Source organism: Brachycentrus maculatus, unplaced genomic scaffold (assembly GCF_059751285.1).
Source record: "Brachycentrus maculatus isolate JH-2025_06_01 unplaced genomic scaffold, ASM5975128v1 h1tg000206l, whole genome shotgun sequence".
NCBI lineage: Eukaryota > Metazoa > Arthropoda > Insecta > Trichoptera > Brachycentridae > Brachycentrus > Brachycentrus maculatus.
Genome location: NW_028280957.1, coordinates 1,122,735 through 1,143,666, shown reverse-complemented (window position 1 = coordinate 1,143,666; position 20,932 = coordinate 1,122,735). Strand labels below are relative to the sequence as shown.

At 32.0% G+C, this 20,932-nt stretch overlaps 1 protein-coding gene across 1 annotated transcript in view; it reads right to left on the bottom strand.

Moving 5' to 3' along the window:
* The window catches only part of LOC148307160 (uncharacterized), a 45,126-nt gene that overhangs the window by 12,877 nt on the left and 11,317 nt on the right, over positions 1 to 20,932 (bottom strand). Inside the window, exons 4-6 of the mRNA XM_088263881.1 lie at positions 20,776 to 20,873; positions 13,562 to 14,952; positions 1,546 to 1,794 (exon numbers count right to left, since the gene is read on the bottom strand). Of these exons, the coding sequence (XP_088120007.1) occupies positions 1,546 to 1,794; positions 13,562 to 14,952; positions 20,776 to 20,873 (1,738 nt within the window). The remainder of the gene's footprint in view (positions 1 to 1,545; positions 1,795 to 13,561; positions 14,953 to 20,775; positions 20,874 to 20,932) is intronic.

Genomic DNA, 20,932 nt, shown 5'->3' with positions numbered 1-20,932 from the left:
ATAAAACAAAGTTACATTTTAATTATCAAAATGTTATGTGCAAAGACAAATTGCGAAATCGTTTTGTCATATTTTTTATTATTATTTCGTTACAATGAGGTAAACTGTTTTACGTTTTATAAGCGGCAATGTATTTTATAGTATAATAAAGTCGCTATAAATAAAATCAATAATGAGTATGCTATAACAGCGAAATTGGAGAATTTTATAGTCTTTTATTAATTAATTACGCTATTAAACGCGTTTATACTCTCAATTTCGGCCGATGTGAAAAATAATGATAAAAATCGCGGAATTTTGATAACAGCTTCAAGCAGTGTGTAGATACATTTTGACATATTAATATAGAATAAGAAGAATGCTGAAGTCTGGGTTTTACAGGGCTTATGACCTTTCACATGCTGGTTCTGTGATCACTTTACACACATGCAACATTGACGATTCTACCCATTATTGATAAATAATACCTATCATATCATACTCATTTACTGAAATAGTATCTACAGTGTTGAAAGCGTAGCTAAACTGTGCAATTTACCATGGAATTTGTAATTATATTGACTAAAATGGTACAAAGTTGAAAGAGAAAATACATATCGCTCACTCCTTTCAACAACGTCATATATAAAAAAAACTTGATTTTTCAGAAGATCGTTTTTAAAGTTAAAGAATGTAATAAAATGTATTAAAAATAAATATCAAGACACTTATTAAACTTTTTCTGTGCAACAGATCTTTTTAGGTAAAACCTGAAAGGTTCTTCTCCATTTAAAAAATATTTTGTATATTTAATAAAATAATTGAACAATTACTTTTCATCAAAATGCAAAAACAATACTTTCTGGCCTGTAGAGGGTAAATATTAAGTTTAAAATATGCCGCTTTTGCTGGGATATGGTACATTTTCTAAGCATTCCGAAAACATGCACAACTGAAAATTGACTATAATTTATAAATTAAATTAAAATAAAATTTATTATTATTTATTTTTTAATTCACATCACAACGTAGATGAAGAAGAATATGGAGTCTGGGTAATTACAGGGCTTACGGCCATCATAGGCTGGTTTAAATGATCACTTAACACACGTGATCGGCCGTCATAGGCTTGGTTAAGTGATCACTTACTCGATAGCAGGGATGCTTTTATCTACTTTTATAACTCTTACTTTTTCAATTACCCGATTGGAATGGTATTCTTTACTTTTTCAAATGTTAAATATTTTCAATACTCAACAACGCTACTGGAAGAAACATATAAACAGAATGTCAGAAGACAGACTTCCACGTATCGCCCTCCAAGGCAACCCTGAAGAACTCAGACCCCCAGGCAGACCAGAAAGACAGCTGGGAGTCAACATCCCAAGAGCGACATGCGGAGGCACAAACAGATCCCTAGGATCTACGAAAAGAAGAAGAAGAAGAAGAAGAAGAAGAAGAATAAGAAGAAGAACAACGCCAATTTTCCTTGATCTAAGATCCTTGGACCTACAAGAAGAAGAAGAAGAAAAAGAAGATTTTAACATGATTCAATCACTGGATTACCTGGAGTTGCTGCTGGCGACCGAGTTGTTGGACCTGGACCTGCGGCTCTTGAGCGAGTCGCCCCGGTTGACCACGCCCTTGCCGGTGATGGAGAAGTGCCTAAGCCGGTAGTAGTGCTCCTCCACGCCCGTGCTGGGCATGGAGGCCACGCGCGCGCGCTGCGCAGGGGGGCCCAGCAGGCTGCGGCCCGAGGAGTTCCAGCCGCCCGCCTTGACGGACTGCGACCGGCTGTGGTGGGGGCTGCCGTACCTGCAAGATCAATCAGACTCAATGGAATGACAAGCCAACTGAATGAACGGATGATGACCTACTATGGTGAGACATTGTCCATGACTCCGGTACTTGCAAGGTCAATCAGACTCAATGGAATGACAAACTAACTGGATGAACCTACTGTGGTGGGTCACTGTCAATGACTGCCGTACTTGCAAGGTCAATCAGGCTCAATGGAGTGACAAACTAACAAAATGGTCTGCCGTACTTACGAGGTGGATCAAAGTCAATGGAATGACAAACTAACTGGGTGAATGGATACTGACCTATTGTGGTGGGTCATTGTCCATGACTGCCGTACTTGCAAGGTCAATCAGACTCAATGGAGTGACAAACTAACTGAATGGACGGCCTTACTTGCAAGGTCAATCAGACTCAATGGAATGACAAACTATCTGGATGAATGGATAATGACCTATTGTGGTGGGTCATTGTCCATGACTGCCGTACTTGCAAGGTCAATCAGATTCAATGGACTGACAAACTTACTGGATGAATGGATAATGACCTACTGTGGTAGGTCATTGTCCATGACTGCCGTACTTGCAAGGTCAATCAGGCTCAATGGAGTGATAAACTAACTGAATGGTCTGCAGTACTTACAAGGTGGATCAAAGTCAATGGAATGACAAGCTAACTGGATGAATGGATAATGACCTACTGTGGTGGGTCATTATTGTCCATGACTGCTGTACTTGCACAAGGTCAATCAGACTCAATGGAGTGACAAACTAACTGAATGGACGGCCGTACTTGCAAGGTCAATCAGACTCAATGGAATGACAAACTAACTGGGTGAATGGATACTGACCTATTGTGGTGGGTCATTGTCCATGACTGCCGTACTTGCAAGGTCAATCAGGCTCAATGGAGTGACAAACTAACAAAATGGTCTGCCGTACTTACAAGGTGGATCAAAGTCAATGGAATTACAAGCTAACTGGATGAATGGATAATGACCTACTGTGGTGAGACATTGTCCATGACTGCCGTACTTGCAAGGTCGATCAGACTCAATGGATTGACACACTTACTGGATGAATGGATAATGACCTACTGTGGTAAGTCATTGTCCATGACTGCCGTACTTGTAAGGTCAATCAGACTCAATAGAATGACAAACTTACTGAGAGAATTTATATATATATATATATATATATATATATATATATATATATATATATATATATATATATATATATATATATATATATATATATATATATATATATATATATATATATATATATATATATATATATATATATATATATATATATATATATATATATATATATATATATATATATATATATATATATATATATATATATATATATATATATAAATAAATATATATATATATATATATATATATATATATATATATATATATATATATATATATATATATATATGTATATATATATATATATTTAATCAAAGTCAGTATTACAATTCGGGGAACAAAAAATTGAATACGCTGTTATTGATTTAATTTCAAACGCATAATGGACAATGGAATAAATACGTTTACACACAAAAGACCACAGCACAAAGGGTTGTTTCACTAGAAATAGGGCAGAATTACGGTGATTGGTGTTCCGATAAGTTACAACAGGGCACAATCAACAATTACGTATATTAGTCATCGTGAAAGATCAATACTGATTACGACAATTTAATAAACACAAAGAAAATTAATTTAGTTTTTAAATGATGTTAAATTCTGTATAAACATGGAAACTTGGTATTGTAAAAAGATATTGTAAATAAGTATAAAAGTAGCAAAATGTAGACCTCAGAACAAAAGGGGTTCAAGTAGACAATATATCCTCCAAAGATGTTGTTTTAAGGCTATGAAATTAAAATGATACCAAAAATGCTACCAAAGATATACCTTGACTTTTAATGAATACGATAAAAGTGTGTAAAAATGTTAGAAAAAGATAAAAATAGAAAAAATACTGCTTAAGGTGAGAGAGTGGTATTTAAAGTGGTGTCAAGTAAGAGTACATTATTTAGATATGTAATAGGAAGAGATGGAAAAAAGATGTGGTGTAAACATTAAAAATGAATGATAACAGTACGAGATAAAATAAATAAAAAATGAGGCAAATAGAGGAGTAATACATTTGTAATACAAGTGAAAGTGAGAGCATGGCAATAAATAAAATGTAATACGAAAGCATTAAGAATAATAAATGTTTGAAAAGGGAGGATAAATTAAATGATGTGCTTGAAGACAGCAAGAAAAGAGCATAGGAAGATAAAAAACATGAAAATTCCGAAATCAGACGTAAAAAAAAGTTTAAAAAAATATCGCGCAAAATGAACGATGAATGGGGAGTGTTATAAATTTTATTATTTATTTTAAAATCATGTTAAGGGTGATGAAAAATGTGAACCTAAGTATACAGATGCTGTTTACGAAGTGTGTAAAAATTGAAAGTGGATACAAGATAACAAAGAATTGTCTTATGAGTGGAGTAAAATGTGGTCCAAAATTTACAAATGATTTGATGAGGTGTTTAAAAATTGAAAGTGGATACAAGATGACAAAGAATTGTGTTGCGAGTTGTGTGAAATGTGGTTTAAAGTAAACAAATGATTTGGTGAGGTGTGTAAAAATTGAAAGTGGATACAAGATGACAAAGAATTGTGTTATGAGTGGTATGAAATGTGGTCTATAGTATACAAATGATTAGATAGGGTGTGTAAAAATTGAAAGTGGATACAAGATGACAAAGAATTGTGTTATGAGTGGTATGAAATGTGGTCTATAGTATACAAATGATTAGATAGGGTGTGTAAAAATTGAAAGTGGATACAAGATGACGAAGAATTGTATTATGAGTGGTGTGAAATGTGGTCTAACGTATATAAATGAGTAGATAAGGTGTGTAAAAATTGAAAATAGATACAAGATGATGAAGTGGAAATATACAATTAAAGCCAAGTGAATGAGGATCGATTTATGTAAAAAATTATTGATAAAATCCAGAATTGTGTTATGAGTGGTGTGAAATGTGGTCTAAAGTATACAAATGATTTTGTGAGTGTGAAAACATTAAAAGTAAAGTATACAAATGATTAGATAAGGTGTGTAAAAATTAAAAGTGGATACAAGATGACAAAAAATTGTGTTATGAGTGGTGTGAAATGTGGTCTAACGTTTACAAATTATTGGATAAGGTGTGTAAAAATTGAATGTGGATACAAGATGACAAAGAATTGTTATGAGTGGTGTGAAATGTGGTCTAATGTTTACAAATTATTGGATAAGGTGTGTAAAAATTGAATGTGGATACAAGATGACAAAGAATTGTTTTGAGTGGTGTGAAATGTGGTCTAACGTTTACAAATGATTGGATAAGGTGTGTAAAAATTGAATGTGAATACAATATGACAAAGAATTGTTATGAGTGGTGCGAAATGTGGTCTACAGTATACAAATGATAAGATAAGGTGTGTAAAGATTGAAAGTGGATACAAGACGACGAAGAAGTGGAAATATACAATTCACCAACTGAGATACGAGGTTGAACAACATGAATTATTTAAGAACTTTTCTGTGGACAAACTTTGGTCTTTTTCTTGTTGTATGACTAGTTCCATTAGCATTCCAGGCGGCTGACACTGAAAGTGACCTGCTGTGGTGAGGACTCCCGTACCTATGGACATTTTTATTACAATTTAAATTATAACTAGCAAATAAGAATATAATAAACATAGCAAAAATGATTGTTTATGAGTGTGAGTGAGTTTGAGTATGTTTGACCTTGTAGTGTTGTGACTACCCCATTTCGCTCACTCATTTCAACAACGTCATATATCAAAAAACTTGATTTTTCAGGAGATCGCTTTTAAAGTTTAAGAATATAACGAAATATATTAAAAATAAATATCAAGACACTTACTGAACTTTTTGCTGTGCAACAGATCTTTTTAGGTAAAACATGTATGTTTTTTCTCCATTTAAGTATATTTAAAAAAATGATAAAACAATACCTTTTCTTCAAAATGCAAAAACAAGAATTTCTGCCCTGTAGCGGGTAAATATTAAGTAAAAAATATGCCACTTTTGCTAGGATTTAGTACATTTTCTGGGCATTCCGAAAACATGCACGACTGAAAATTGACGATTTTTGATATATGACGTTGTTGAAAGGAGTGAGCGATATGGATGTTTGATTTGTGTCTGGCTCTGATCTTGTGGTTCTATGAGTGTTGAATTTGTATTTGCGTATCATTTAACTGAGACTTGTGTGAGCATTTTTTTTAATGTATACAATTGGATTATTTTAGCTTTCAGTTAAAAAAAATATAGATACAAAAGTTTATTTGAAATATTAAAACATCGCTTTTCTTTAATTTGCCCGAAAATTTATATTCCTTATAAGTAAACATATCCTTAATATGTAAATACTGGCTCTTTATTTGCTAGATTTGTCGGTCGAGGGTCGTAATGTGTTTAGGGATGAAAGCTCATTTATTAGCTTGTAGCTTCCCTTAAGAGAAATCTCAATGTGTAAAGAACAAATCAGTTAGTTAGCGTTGTCCTCTTTGACTCAATTGTGGTTAGGGAAAATTAATCGTATTTGAGGTCAAACTTCATAATGAATTTGAAACTTTTGATTTTTGGGTTCTGTTGGCATGTGTTGACTATTTGGCATATCCTTAAGGATTTCCACCCTTTGGATGTCTGCTCCCCGTCAACCCCCTATATGTGTCACTATCTGTGTTTATTGACTAACTAACTAACTAACCATCACGTCGCATCCCGCAGGGGTAAGCAGAGAGAATAGAACGTCACACTACCTGTCTTTGCAAACATTCTTCATTTATGCATCTCCTCATACATACCCGCCGATTATTTCGACTCCTAACCTGACCACTTTCAGGTATTTGACATACTTTATCGAGCCAAGTGTTCTCGGTCTTCCTTTGCTCCTTTTTCTAACTAGATTTGCCTCATACATTTGTTTTACCGTTCTTTCCTCACTCATTCGTTCCACATGTCAAAACCATCTCAACACGCCTTTTTGAATTTTATCGACAATGCTTATCTCAGCTTTGCATTCCTTCCTTATTTCACCATTTGAACTATCTTTTATACAAAGTTTGAATGGTGTGGTGAATTGGAATTATCTATTATACATCGTTTTACCGCAAAGTCTCATCGAGGCATCGCATTTCGACTGCGTTCAGTCTACATTCATCAGTCTATTGCCTTTTTTCTCTGATAACTTTTAAGAAATACCTGAGAGATTACTATCTATTATTAGAATCCTAACATAAAACCCTCAGCTTTTTCCCTCTACATCCTACCCTAAACTCCCTTTTTTCTTTGCCTTCCTTATTGTCATCAATTTGCAATACTCATAAATGTTTGTCCGCCTCCGTAGTGTAATGGTCAGCACGCTCGGCTACCGTTCTGGAGGTCCTGGGTTCGATTCCCAAAGGGGGTAAAATAAATATTAGTGATTTTTTCACTGTAATATTTATTCAATATTACCATGGACTGGTACCTGAAGCGGAGGGCTGATCACCTTTCCTTCATGTGTAAACGATCAAGATAACACTGCGTTAATATGACACAGTGCCCTATGCACCATTGGGGTGCGGATAAGGTCTTTATTATTATTATTAATTGTTTTTTTAAAACAGTAGTAATTTATATTATTATATCCAATTACAGGAGTTGTTTTCATATTATTTTTTGATATCAAATCAAAGATGAAGAAGAATATGGAAGTCTGGGTATTTACAGGGCTGACGAACGTCATAGGCTGGTTTAAGTGATCACTTTACACACGTGTAACATTCACCAACTCTACCCATTATTGACAACCACACTACTCAAATTCTCGGAAGTTCTATACGTATGAACCTTCAATTTTGAATTTTGAAACATTATTCTTGAATCATTAGAACTTCACTAGAGACATCTATTGGTGAAATGAAAAGAAGCTTTTTATTGAGCAGAAACTCTTTTATTAGTATGTAAAAACCGAATCCTGGATTATAATCGCACACATGAGAAACGCCAGAAAATATTATTTTCATTTTTATTATTTAAGCTTATAATAAATAAAAAAAGTGATCACCTAAACCAGCCTATGACGGTCGTCAGCCCCGTAAATGCCCATATTTCTATATTTTTCTTTATCTTTGATGAGATGTCAAAAAAAAATGTATATATATAAATATAAATGTATGTATGTATGTATATATATATATATATATATATATATATATATATATATATATATATATATATATATATATATATATATATATATATATATATATATATATATATATATATATATGTATATATGTATATATATATATATTTATATATATATATATTATATATATATATATATATATATATATATATATATATATATATATATATATATATATATATATATATATATATATATATATATATATATATATATATTTATATATATAAATATATATATTTATTTATTTATTGTACAGCTACACTAAAGCTACGACTGTTTTTAGAGTCATCAACAATTCGCTGTGTACAATCTATTCCAGATTATCCTCGACCCAGTTCAGCAAAGTTATTCAAAATTTGCACAAGTAATTAGACCCCGGCAATAATGAATACAGCCTCGTCACGCGGTAATAGCGACCGTTTTGGCGTGTGTACGACTAATATTAATGGTCGGATTTGCGTCGAACAGTGCGACTACAAAACAAGTATCTTTCGCCCCTTCCTGAAACTAGTTATTTTCATATAATTTACATTTTATTTATTGTTTCGGTATTAACTTTGTGGTAAGACATGTTACAATGGTTAAAGAAAACACTTCGTTTTTTACCACTTGAGTTTTATTATAGACTACATGTTTCACTACAGACCTGAATGATGGAAGTTTAACTTCTGAAACATGTAGTCTATAATAAAACTCAAGTGGTAAAAAACGAAGTGTTTTCTTTAATCATTGTAATTTACATTTGAAGCACTAACTTTGTGATTTTCCATTTAAAAATTAAAATGAAACTTTGTTTTTTTTTATTGTTTGAATTACCTAACGTCCAAGTGACTCTGAAATCTAGCTACGGCTTATGCAACACCGTTTATCATGTCCCTACTCAGCCTTCAACTTTATAAGTTTCATAGCCTATGCCTACTTGTGAGTGGATTTACTCTTTATGTTTTAAGTTACTATAATTTCATGTAATTCATGAGTGAAAATCCTATGCAAAAACACTCGCCAAACTTTGTTTTAAAATCAACATAAATATTTTATTATAACTTTATTTAATAAAATGATTAAACAATACCTTTTCTTCAAAATGCAAAAACAACACTTTCTGCCCTGTAGCGGGTAAATATTAAGTAAAAAATATGCCACTTTTGCTAGGATACAGTACCTTTTCTGGGCATTCCGAAAACATGCACAACTGAAAATTTACGATTTTTGATTTATGACGTTCTTGAAAGGAATGAGCGACATATATTCTTCCAGGTTACCCTGTGTTTCTTGCCGACGTGTGATATTTCATATAAACAATGCACATTTGCTTGGAATACATTACAGTATTCAGTACGTTCTCGTTATAAGGCTAAATTAATTAATCATGCTCGCTATTGGATTTTCGCGACAGGGGCTGGTTTCTAAGAACTTGTACGTAGGGGAGGGTTCCTGAAATTCGAGGCTGGTTAGGTGATCACTATACATAGTGCAACAATCACCATTTTACCCATGATTGTTAACCACAATACTCAAATTTTTGGAACTCCTACATATATCATTGATCTTTTAACGCTGTACATATGAGTTCACAAGAACCATCTGTGTTGGATTGAGGAAAATTTAATTTAGAAGAGACCTTTTTATTTTTTTGCCATATCCAAACTTCTTTTAATGTTTATAAAATAAATTTAAAAAAATTTCACCACTTTTTTTTCATTAATACAATTTTACCTACCGGTATCTACAAGAATCTTGTCATCATCAGGGTTTATTTTAATTAAAAAACATTAAAAACATTAAAATACTCTCACCAAAAACTTCCACATACTCCTACATCCTACGGAGTGTGTAGAAGTTTTTGGTGAGAGTATTTTAATGTTTTTAATGTTTTTAAATTAAAATAAACCCTGATGATATCAAGGTTTTCCTCGAAACCGGTAGGTTGAATTGTACTAATAATTAAGTGGTGAAAGCAAAGTTAATTAATTTAACAAAGTTTATAAAATGTGCCACAAAGTATCTGCGGAAAACATTAAAGAAATCCTTTAAATGTATTGTGACACGTGTTTCCATGCATTCCGCATCATTTTCAAACACCGTATGAACCATATTCTTCTATGTTGAGATGTCAACATAGAAGAATATGGTTCATACAGATTTGCGAACCAATATTTTGACACACTCAAAATGTTTTTGATAGATATTTCATTTCAAGTTGAGATATTTCGCCCACTCAAGAACGACATAAATCAAAAAACTTGATTTTTAAGGAGAACGTTTTTAAAGTTTAAAAATATAATACAATGTATTCAAAATAAATATCATGCCACTCATTGAACTTTTTATTGAGCAACAGATCTTTTTAGGTAAAACCTGAAGGTTTTTTCTCCATTTGAAAAATATTTAAAATGTTTAAAGAAAAAATTAAGCAATACCTTTTCTTCAAAATGCAAAAACAACACTTTCTGCCCTGTAGCGGGTAAATATTAAGTTAAAAATATGCCTCTTTTGCTGGGATACAGTACATTTTCAGGGCATTTCGAAAACATGCACAACTGAAAATTGACCATTTTTGATTTATGACGTTCTTGAAAGGAGTGAGCGATTTAAAATTAACCATTTTTAGTCTTGTTATTTATTTGTTAATGTCTTTTTTGCGAAAGACGCTTTATTGTCAACAATACTAAATCAGTGGAGGTTGTACGAAGCTTTTCATCCTGAAATATCCTTGAGAAAAACAACAGGAGGAAGAACTTAGAAGGACTTTTTATCAAACCAACTTGACCTAATTAAAACGGCCGAAAGCAATTTCAAATTAAGCGTTTTGTTTAATCTAGACAAATTAAACATTTCACCCGTTTTTGACCCATTAAGACCAGGGGCTATTTTTGTGACAATTTTATACAATTTTAGCGGTTATCCGAGTGATACTGGAAAATTTGTGTCGGTTTGTGATCCCTTGGTTAGTGTCGCGGACATATATGTATAAATGTATATATATATATATATATATATATATATATATATATATATATATATATATATATATATATATATATATATATATATATATATATATATATATATATATATATATATATATATATATATATATATAAAAATATATATATATATATATATATATATATATATATATATATATATATATATATATAAATATATATATATATATATAAATATATCTATATATATATATATATATTGTCCGCCTCCATAGTGTAATGGTCAGCACGCTCGGCTACCGTTCTGAAGGTCCCGAGTTCGATTCCCAAGGGGGGTAAAATAAATATAAGTGATTTATTCACTGTAATATTTATTCAATACTACCATGGACTGGTACCTGAAGCGGAGGCCTGATCACCTTTCCTTCATGTGTAAACGATCAAGATAACACTGCGTTTATATGACACAGTGCCCTATGCATCATTGGGGTGCGGATAAGGGTTTTATTATATATATATATGTATATATATATATATTTATATATATATATATATATATATATATATATATATATATATATATATATATATATATATATATATATATATATATATATATATATATTTATATATATATGTATATATATATATATATATAAATATATATATATGTATATATATATATATATATATATATATATATATATATATATATATATATATATATATATATATATATATATATATATATATATATATATATATTATTTTGATTTGAAGATCTTTGAACCATTTTTTAGTTTGTTTTAGTCGAATGTCCCCAAGACTTAATTCCATATCTTAATATTCTACTAAAGAAGCCTTTACCAAATATATACTAACCAGTGATGTGAACACACAAATCCACTATAAAAATATGAAAAATTTATTTCTTTTTATTTATATACATAGATGTGTTTAAGTATTGGTATTGGAGCATACTACGAAAAATTCACGCCAAAGCTATTTGAATCCGTGATACAAATTTTGCTCATATTAATTAGTTGGCACGTTTAATTAGTTTGCTTTTCAAGCCAGATGTAATTATTAATGCGGAGGTAACAACTTGTGTTTTGATTGTTCAGCAAATCAATTCGGTTTACCAAAATTACACCAATATCGAGTCAACTTTCAATATAATTAATTCCGCGTCAATTTGAGGTGACTCAATTCGACATTTATAACGATACGATTTTCAATTAATAGAACGAAGTTCAACCTTATTATTTTTATTTTCATATTATTATCATTTTTATTTTTATTTTAAGAAGAATATGCAAGTCCAGACATTTACGGGGCTTACGACCGCCATAGCCTGGTTTAAGTGGTCACTTTACACACGTGTAACATTCAACAATTCTACCCATGATTGACAATCACACCACTCAAATTCTAGGAACTTCCGTACATATATGGTTCAATTTCGAAACATAGAGCTTGAATCACTAGAATTTCACAAGAGACATCTATTGGTGAGATGAAAGAAGCTTTCTTATTGTTTAGAGTAAAAACTCATTCATTTGTTTGTTGAGATATCACCCACAAATATGAAAAGTAAATAATAAGTCCCTCTCCAAGCACAAGAGCTCAGTCTCTTTATTGGAGAGAGCAACCGTTTAAATTTTAAGTAACTAACTAACCATCACGTCGCTTCCCCGCCGGGGTAGGCAGAGAGAATGGAACGCCACACCACTCTGTCTTTACAAACATTCTTCGCCTCTTCCACGTTCATGCATCGCATTATACATACCCGCCGATTGTTTCGACTCCTAACCCGACCATTTTCAAGTATTTGGCATACCTGATCGTGCCATGTTTTTCTCGGTCTTCCTCTGCTCCTTTTTCCAATTACATTCGCCCCATAAATTTGTTTTACCGTTCTTTCATCACTCATTCGTTCTACATGTCCAAACCATCTCAACACACCTTTCTTAATTTTATTGATAATGCTTGCCTCAGCTTTAAATAAATTTTAAGGTTGTAAAATAGGCATGTCGAGAAAAATAATTTAATTTTTGAAAAAACTCTTGTAACTATATTAAATAATAAAATACATAAAAAAATGCAATAAAATACCTCTTATAAAACACCATCTCACACCCAGTTCATTCATCACATTCAAAAATCATACCTTTGGTTTTGACATTCATTGATATTCATCACTGGTTGTTTGCGCAATGGTCTAGGGAAAATGTGAAAATAATTGTAAACGAATTGGTGTTCTCGCAGAAGTTGTCAGGTCGAAAAATGAGGGACTCTATATTTTCCACGAGTAAAGAGCCAGTATTTACGAGTTTTGTTCCAAAGTTTACGATTGCTTCCCAACAAAGTTTTGTTTGTTCCTAAAGTTTTGAAACAAGGGTGAGATTAATCCATTGTGTAACTCTCGAGACTTATCTTTTGATGACCAGTTAGTGTAGAAAGTAAATGAACATAGCAAACGAAATAAAACTGCTAATTAAATATATAAATCAAAATATGTTGTTATCATCGACTTACCTCATTTCGAAGTCGTGGATTTCTTCCTGGGTGAGCTGGTTGGTGACGTCTAGGAGCTGTTTCATATGGTCGTCTCTCTGCTTCTTCTTCTTTACGCTCAGCTTGTGATGACTGCTAGATGACGGCGATGTATTTGAAACGAAATCGTTTTCGTCTTTTAAGAGTATCGTCGATACACTAGAATAGTCTAAAGATAACGAAGCTTGTTGTACGACGATTGTTGCTTGAGGAATTTTCCTATTTGCATTTTGGGTCACGTTGTTGGAGCAACAGGCGCAGCATCTGTATTGGTTGTTGGCATAAGCCGGACATGTTTGATTGCAGCAACCAGCTCCGTTGTCCAAGGGGTTTGTAGTCACATTTATGTTAATATTTGGACTGTTTGCGTTATCTGCGTTGTGATTTCTGGTTGCTGATGGTCTCCGCGAAGAAGAATTTCTGCTTTGATGCCCGGAAACTGTGCCTTCTAGTTCTTGTCTCAGCTTCATCATATCTTCGTTTGTTTGAAGCAGGCAGGAGTTTGGTCTAGACTTGACTCTTTCTTGGGAGTCGGAATTATCGCTGAAGAAGTCGACACGCAGATCTGGCAAGGTTGGAGTACCACCTTTCCCTTCGCTAGATTTTCTATTCCTCGCCTTTTGAGATGACCTCGAATCCGTCGATGGTCTTTTGGCTTTGTGCGTGTTTGGAAGAGGAATGCCCTCAAAAGTAAACTTTGTTTCGTTCTTGGAACTCGAAGCCTTAGGGCTTTTCGGTGGTCTTTCCTCCATGTCGAACCCGACCAAGAGCAAATCAGGATCAGGTGAGATAGTACCAGTTGGCGAAGTAGGCATCGGGATATCGAAGATGAATCTGGTATTCTCTTGGCTAGGTGAACTTCCGACTGAATCAAATATAGACCTGTGTTCTTTGGCTGATTGGCATTCATATGTAGCTAGATTTCCACATTCGTCAAAAGGGAACTTGGTATCGTTTCCTTGATGGTATCCCGGTGGCGCTGTACTAGGTCCCTTGTGATCATCCTTGGCTTTTGGATAGTCCAGCTTTCTGTTTTCGATGATGGATGGGATTTCAGCCAGATTGATCTCTGAGTCTAGTATATACGATTGTTTTTCGAGCGACGTGTCTGGAGTTTGTGCTAGCTTCGAATAGTTGTTTTGGGATCTTTTCTCTGTCATGGAGCGGTGGTGGTGATGCCGCGCCGCTGGCTTGCCATCCAGACTGGATGCGCTGTCGAGGGAGATGAGGACGTCCTGCGGCGGCTCCTGGTCCAGACTGTCCTCAGTGGTGTCGCCGTCTGTCACAGTTACGTTGGTGAGGACGGTGTTGGCACTCTCCGTACTGGTGTTGATTGTACGTTCGGAAGCGGTACTGCTGCTCATTACTATAACCTGGAAAACAAAGTACCATTAGTCCATCTACATTTTTACAACAACTTGAATAGACGTTAAATTTATAATAACAAAAAACGTTTGAAAAAATTCTCTAACAAAAATAACTGCTTAATAGTTATATATTTTTTTTATTTTTTATTAGTTAAAATATAAAAAATATATATCATCCGTTAAGATCTAGATAAAGGAAGAATCAACAATCTTTTTTAAAAAATATATAAATGAGTGCTTAACAAAGAACCATTAGTCCATCTTCATTTTTTACAACAACTTGAATATGCTTTAAATTTATAAAAACAAAAAACGGTTGAGAAAAATCTCTAACAAAAAATAACTGCTCAGTAGTTATTGCAAAATTATTTTGAAAAAAAATGAATAAAATAATAAAAATATGTATCATCCGTTAAGATCTAGATAAAAGAAGAACCAACAATCGTTATAAAAAAAATACATAAATTGAGTGCTTATAACAAAAAAAAACACTCAATATGTATTTAATTTCAGTTTTCTTTATGTATAAAGAAAACTGAAATTTGCTGAAGTTTTTAATTGTTGTTTGTTATTGCCTGCTGTTTAAAACTAACTTACTAACGATCACACATTTGACCACAGGGGTAAACAGAGAGAATAGAAGCTAAAACACTCTGTCTTCCACATTGGTGCATCTCTTCATATATTCCCACAGATTATTCAGACTTCTGACCTGCTTATAGCTTTCTTCAATTGAATATGGATGAGATTCATCCCGAATGAATTTAATTTTATCCGAATATTTTCTAACGCATAGAGACTCTGAAATTTAAAAAAGAGCCTTACTTCCATCTTTCTTCGCATATAAAAACAACAGAAACTTTGTGTCAATTATAATAGCCCATAATATATATTGATGTATTATCCGTAGAGTAAAAAATCCAGTGGTGAAAGAATAAATAAAATCAAAATAGAATAAATAAAATTGAAAAAAGCCACTTGAGATCTACCCAAGCTCCTTTGCCTAGCCGTCAAAACATTTTGAAGATTGTTAAGTAGATAGTGTTTTAGTATTAATCAGTCTTGATAAAGAAGCTGTTCGCTTCAAAACCGGTAGACATTATAATTAAGTTATAATAAAATATTTAAAATGATTTTAAAACAACATTTTGAGTGTTTCCAAATTCTTGTTCACAAAACTGGATTATCTCCAATTATGGGAGTCATTCTTCGAAGTTCTAGTAATTCAAGAACAAGGTTTCTAAATTGGTTCCTATATATAGAACTTCCAAGAATTTGAGTAGTGTGGTTGTTAATAATGGGTAGAATGAGTGAATGTTACACTATGAAAGTGATCACTTAAACTAGCCTATGACGGTCGTCAGCCCCTTAAATGCCCAGACTCTCATATTATTCTTCATGTCAAAAAATAATATTTTAATACAAAATTACAATTTAATTATAAAATGGAAAATCACAAAGTTAGTGCTTCAAATATAAATTATAAAATCAAAATGCTTTCTTAATAAATAAAAGCTTTGAAATGATTTTTTTTTTCAAATCAAATAAATTTTATTGCTTCAATAAACGAGTTTCAGAAGTACAAACAAATTTTTATTTTATAGACGTAATTATGATTGCTCAGTTTTTGGTACGGCGATTTTAGGTTTCAAATTCGGACCAAAATTATTTACGCCTGAATAAATCTAACGGTAACTTATACAGCTGTATCGAAATTAATATATTATATGTATATATATATATATATATATATATATATATATATATATATATATATATATATATATATATATATATATATATATATATATATATATATATATATATATATATATATATATATATATGTATATATATATATATATATATATATATATATATATATATATATATATATATATATATATATATATATATATATACATTTATACACGTATGATAATATGTGACATATATATGATCTTATTAGACACATGAGTGTTTGATGATGAATAAGACGAAATGCGTCACATATAATCATATATGTAAATAAAAATATAATTTAATCCAATAACCGTGTTTAATTTTGGATATATTACTTAACAATGGAATTCTACCAATTGTCTGAAGTTACAATAAATAACCTATTTTTGTAAAAATAGTAAGAAAGTTGACGGGTTTTTGATTATTTAAATGAATGTAGGAATTCTTGAATGTTTTTCGCAGATACTTTGTGGCACATTTTATAAACATTATTAAATAAAAACAACTTTGTTTTAACGACTTTTTTATTTATACACTTTATCCAAACGGTTTCGACAAGAACCTTGTCATCATCAGGGTTTATGTACTAAATTCTAAAACATTGAAATACTCATAGTCAATTACCCTTCCCTTACCAAAAAAAATAATATACACTCCACATTGGTTAAAACATGTTAATATACGTATTAATATACGTACGACGTATTAATAATTATATAATAATAATTCGTCCGCATCCGTAGTGTAATGGTCAGCACGCTCGGCCACCGTTCTGGAGGTCCCGAGTACGATTCCCAGGGGGTGTCAAAAAAATTAGAGTGATTTTTTTACTGTAATATTTATTCAATATTACCCTGCGCTGTTACCTGAATCGGAGGGCTGATCACCTTTCTTTCATTTATATGACGCAATGCCCTATGCACCATTGGGATGCGGATAAGGGTTTTATTATTATTATTTATTATGTACATATATATATATATATATATATATATATATATATATATATATATATATATATATATATATATATATATATATATATATATATATATATATATTTATAAATATATATAACCGACGGAGATTAGAGGTCAAAATATGGAACCAAGGCAAAAAAATAAAGGAATGGGTAAATGATCAAGAGTTAATTCTATGAAAATACAAAAAAATATATATTTTTAAATAAATTCTGTCTTTTTTGTGTGTATATTAGGTTAAAATGGATAAAAATGGTTAAAAAATGTATCTAAAAAGAACTCCACCGACAAAACACACAAGGTGGCTTGGTGGGTCTCTGCAATTTTTTTTAAAAAAAATATGTTTATAATTATTTTTTAAATACATGCATACAACTTATGTAAATAATATATGTAATATATATACATATATTTAGTAGTATAAATACATATAAGTATGTATATTTAGCAGTATAAGGTTCGACCATTGAAGGGTAGATCCTTCGATGATTTTGCACCCTTAACAATACCCGGCAACCCTTACTTAAATAATTAATGATAAGTGAAGTTCTAGTGATTCAAGAACAAGGTTTCTAAAATTGGTTCATATATATAGAACTTCCAAGAATTTGAGTAGTGTGGTTGTCAATAATGGGTAGAATTGGTGAATGTTACACGTGTGTAAAGTGATCACTCAAACCAGCCTATGACGGTCGTCAGCCCCGTAAATGCCCAGACTTCCATATTCTTCTTCATCTTTGATAAGATGATAAAAAATTGTTTTAAAATCACTATTATGGAAAATCACAAAGTCAGTGCTTCGAATATAAATTATATGCCAAATAAATTAATTGAATTATTTTCATCTATGTTGAGATATTAAAATGTTTATATTAAAAGAAGAGAAAACGTCACATAAAATAAAAACTCAATTTCAAGTAACATTATGACCAATTCAAAATTATTACAATTTAAAAAAACTCCCAGAATACAACTGTCAGAAACACGAATGTAGTAATTGTTTGGAGACAATGCCAACTAGATAATCTGTAGCAAGTTGTCATAAATAAAAAATTAACGGTTTTTTCACAATGTGAATTGAAAACCGTTAATTTTTAAGGAGTGATCACCAAAGCTAATAACATCATAATAATAATAAAAATAAAACCCTTATCCGCATCCCAATGGTGCATAGGGCACTGCTTCATATGAACGCAGTGTTATCTTGATCGTTTACACATGACGTTCTCTCTAGTGAAGTTCTAGTGATTCAAGAACAAGGTTTCTAAATTGGTTCATATATACAGAACTTTCAAGAATTTGAGTAGTGTGGTTGTCAATAATGGGTAGAATTGGTGAATGTTACACGTGTGTAAAGTGATCACTTAAACCAGCCTATCACGGTCGTCAGCCCCGTAAATGCCCAGACTTCCATATTCTTCTTCATCTTTGATGAGATATTAAAAAATAATATAAATTATGTATAAGTTATTTTTACATCATTTTTGACATCAAGATATATGTAAAACAATTCGAAAGTCTGAGTATGAAAAGGATTTATGACTTGTCATAGGCTGTTTAAGTGATCATTTAACCCACTGATTTTCAGTATAATACATCATACATATTTATGCGCTAAAAGGTAATTTTCTCTCAGGATTTAAACAATTTATTTTAAAAAACATTTATATTTTAAGGAATAATCCAAAAAGCTATTTAATTAATTTTACTTTATTAGAAATCGAACCCGAGACCTCCAACATCGTAGCCAAACGCAATACACGACGAGATGAAAAAATCTGTTAATATTAAGACACTCGGTTTACTTATTCAATCTGTAATTGCGTCGTCATAAACCGCAATAAGACTTATTTATATGATTCAGGAGGCACTGCTCCAATCTTCACAGACAAATTCGTCTTGTATAAAATTTTCTTTCAGAAACTGATTATTTTTTTAGGGGTGGGTTTTTTACGTTCGTAAGAATACGAGACCTTCCTTCTGAACTTTTAGGGCTTTTAATTATGTAAGACTTTTAAAATTACATTTTATTAGGGGAGTAACAGTGGGAGGAGATGACCGTACAAAGCAGTTATATAAAAAATATTTTACCCTGAAACCAGCTAAGGAATTTTAAACGGGGATGCTGTGTTTGAGGGTTGAAACCACCATTATTTTAAGGGGTCCATAAAGGGAGAATAACAAGACAAGTTAAAGAAGGGAAGAAAGACAAAAAAAGCTTTTAAAATAAAAATGTTTGAAAATTATTCAAATTCTTAAATCTCCTAGAGCTTCGACACAACGTCAACACATTTGAAAATGCAAATATTTACTATGCTTGTTTCTTGTTACACAAAATTAGCTAAATCCGATTTCAACCCGACGTTGGCCGGTACACAGACGCCTCCACAACCCCGACTAGCACAGCTGACAGACATAGAGCAGTGCCAGGGCGTTTGCAGAGAATATTCAGTCATCACATTTTCACTAAACCATTGTTCATTGATATTCTATTACGGATCCTTTTCACGAGATTTTTTTTCTTGATACAAACCTATTTCAATCGTAACAAACGATGGACAGAAAATATCCCTAACTTACTACCTAGTGCAAAGTCCTAACCACGTCACAGAAGAACATATGTAGTAAAGAGAAAATAGCATAGTATAGCATCATAACATGATACAGCATCATAGAATGATACAGCATCATAGCATCAAACAATATCATAGCATCATACCGCATCATAGCATCATATAGTACCATAGCATGATACCGCATCATAGAATCATACAGTATCATAGCATCATACCGCATCATAGCATCATATCGTATCAAAGCATCATAAAGCATCATTGCATCATACAGTATCATAGCATCATACAGTGTCATACATAGCATCAAATATTATCATAGCATCAAAAAACTTCATAGCATCATACATTATCATAGCATTATACATTATCATGGCATCATACATTATCATAGCATTATACATTATCATGGCATCATACATTATCATAGCATCATACATTATCATAGCATCATACATTATCATAGCATCATACATTATCATAGCATCATACATTATCATAGCATCATACATTATCATAGCATCATATCGTACCTTTGGCACTGGTTCTCTCGGTCCTGGTAGGCTGGCGCGCTGGCGGCCCGCCCGGAAGTGGAGGCGGCGCAAGGCGGCTCCCGCGGCCGCCTTCGCGCCTAAACGAAACAACACGAATCAATCAACTTCAGAAAAACTACTAAAGAATCCATTATAT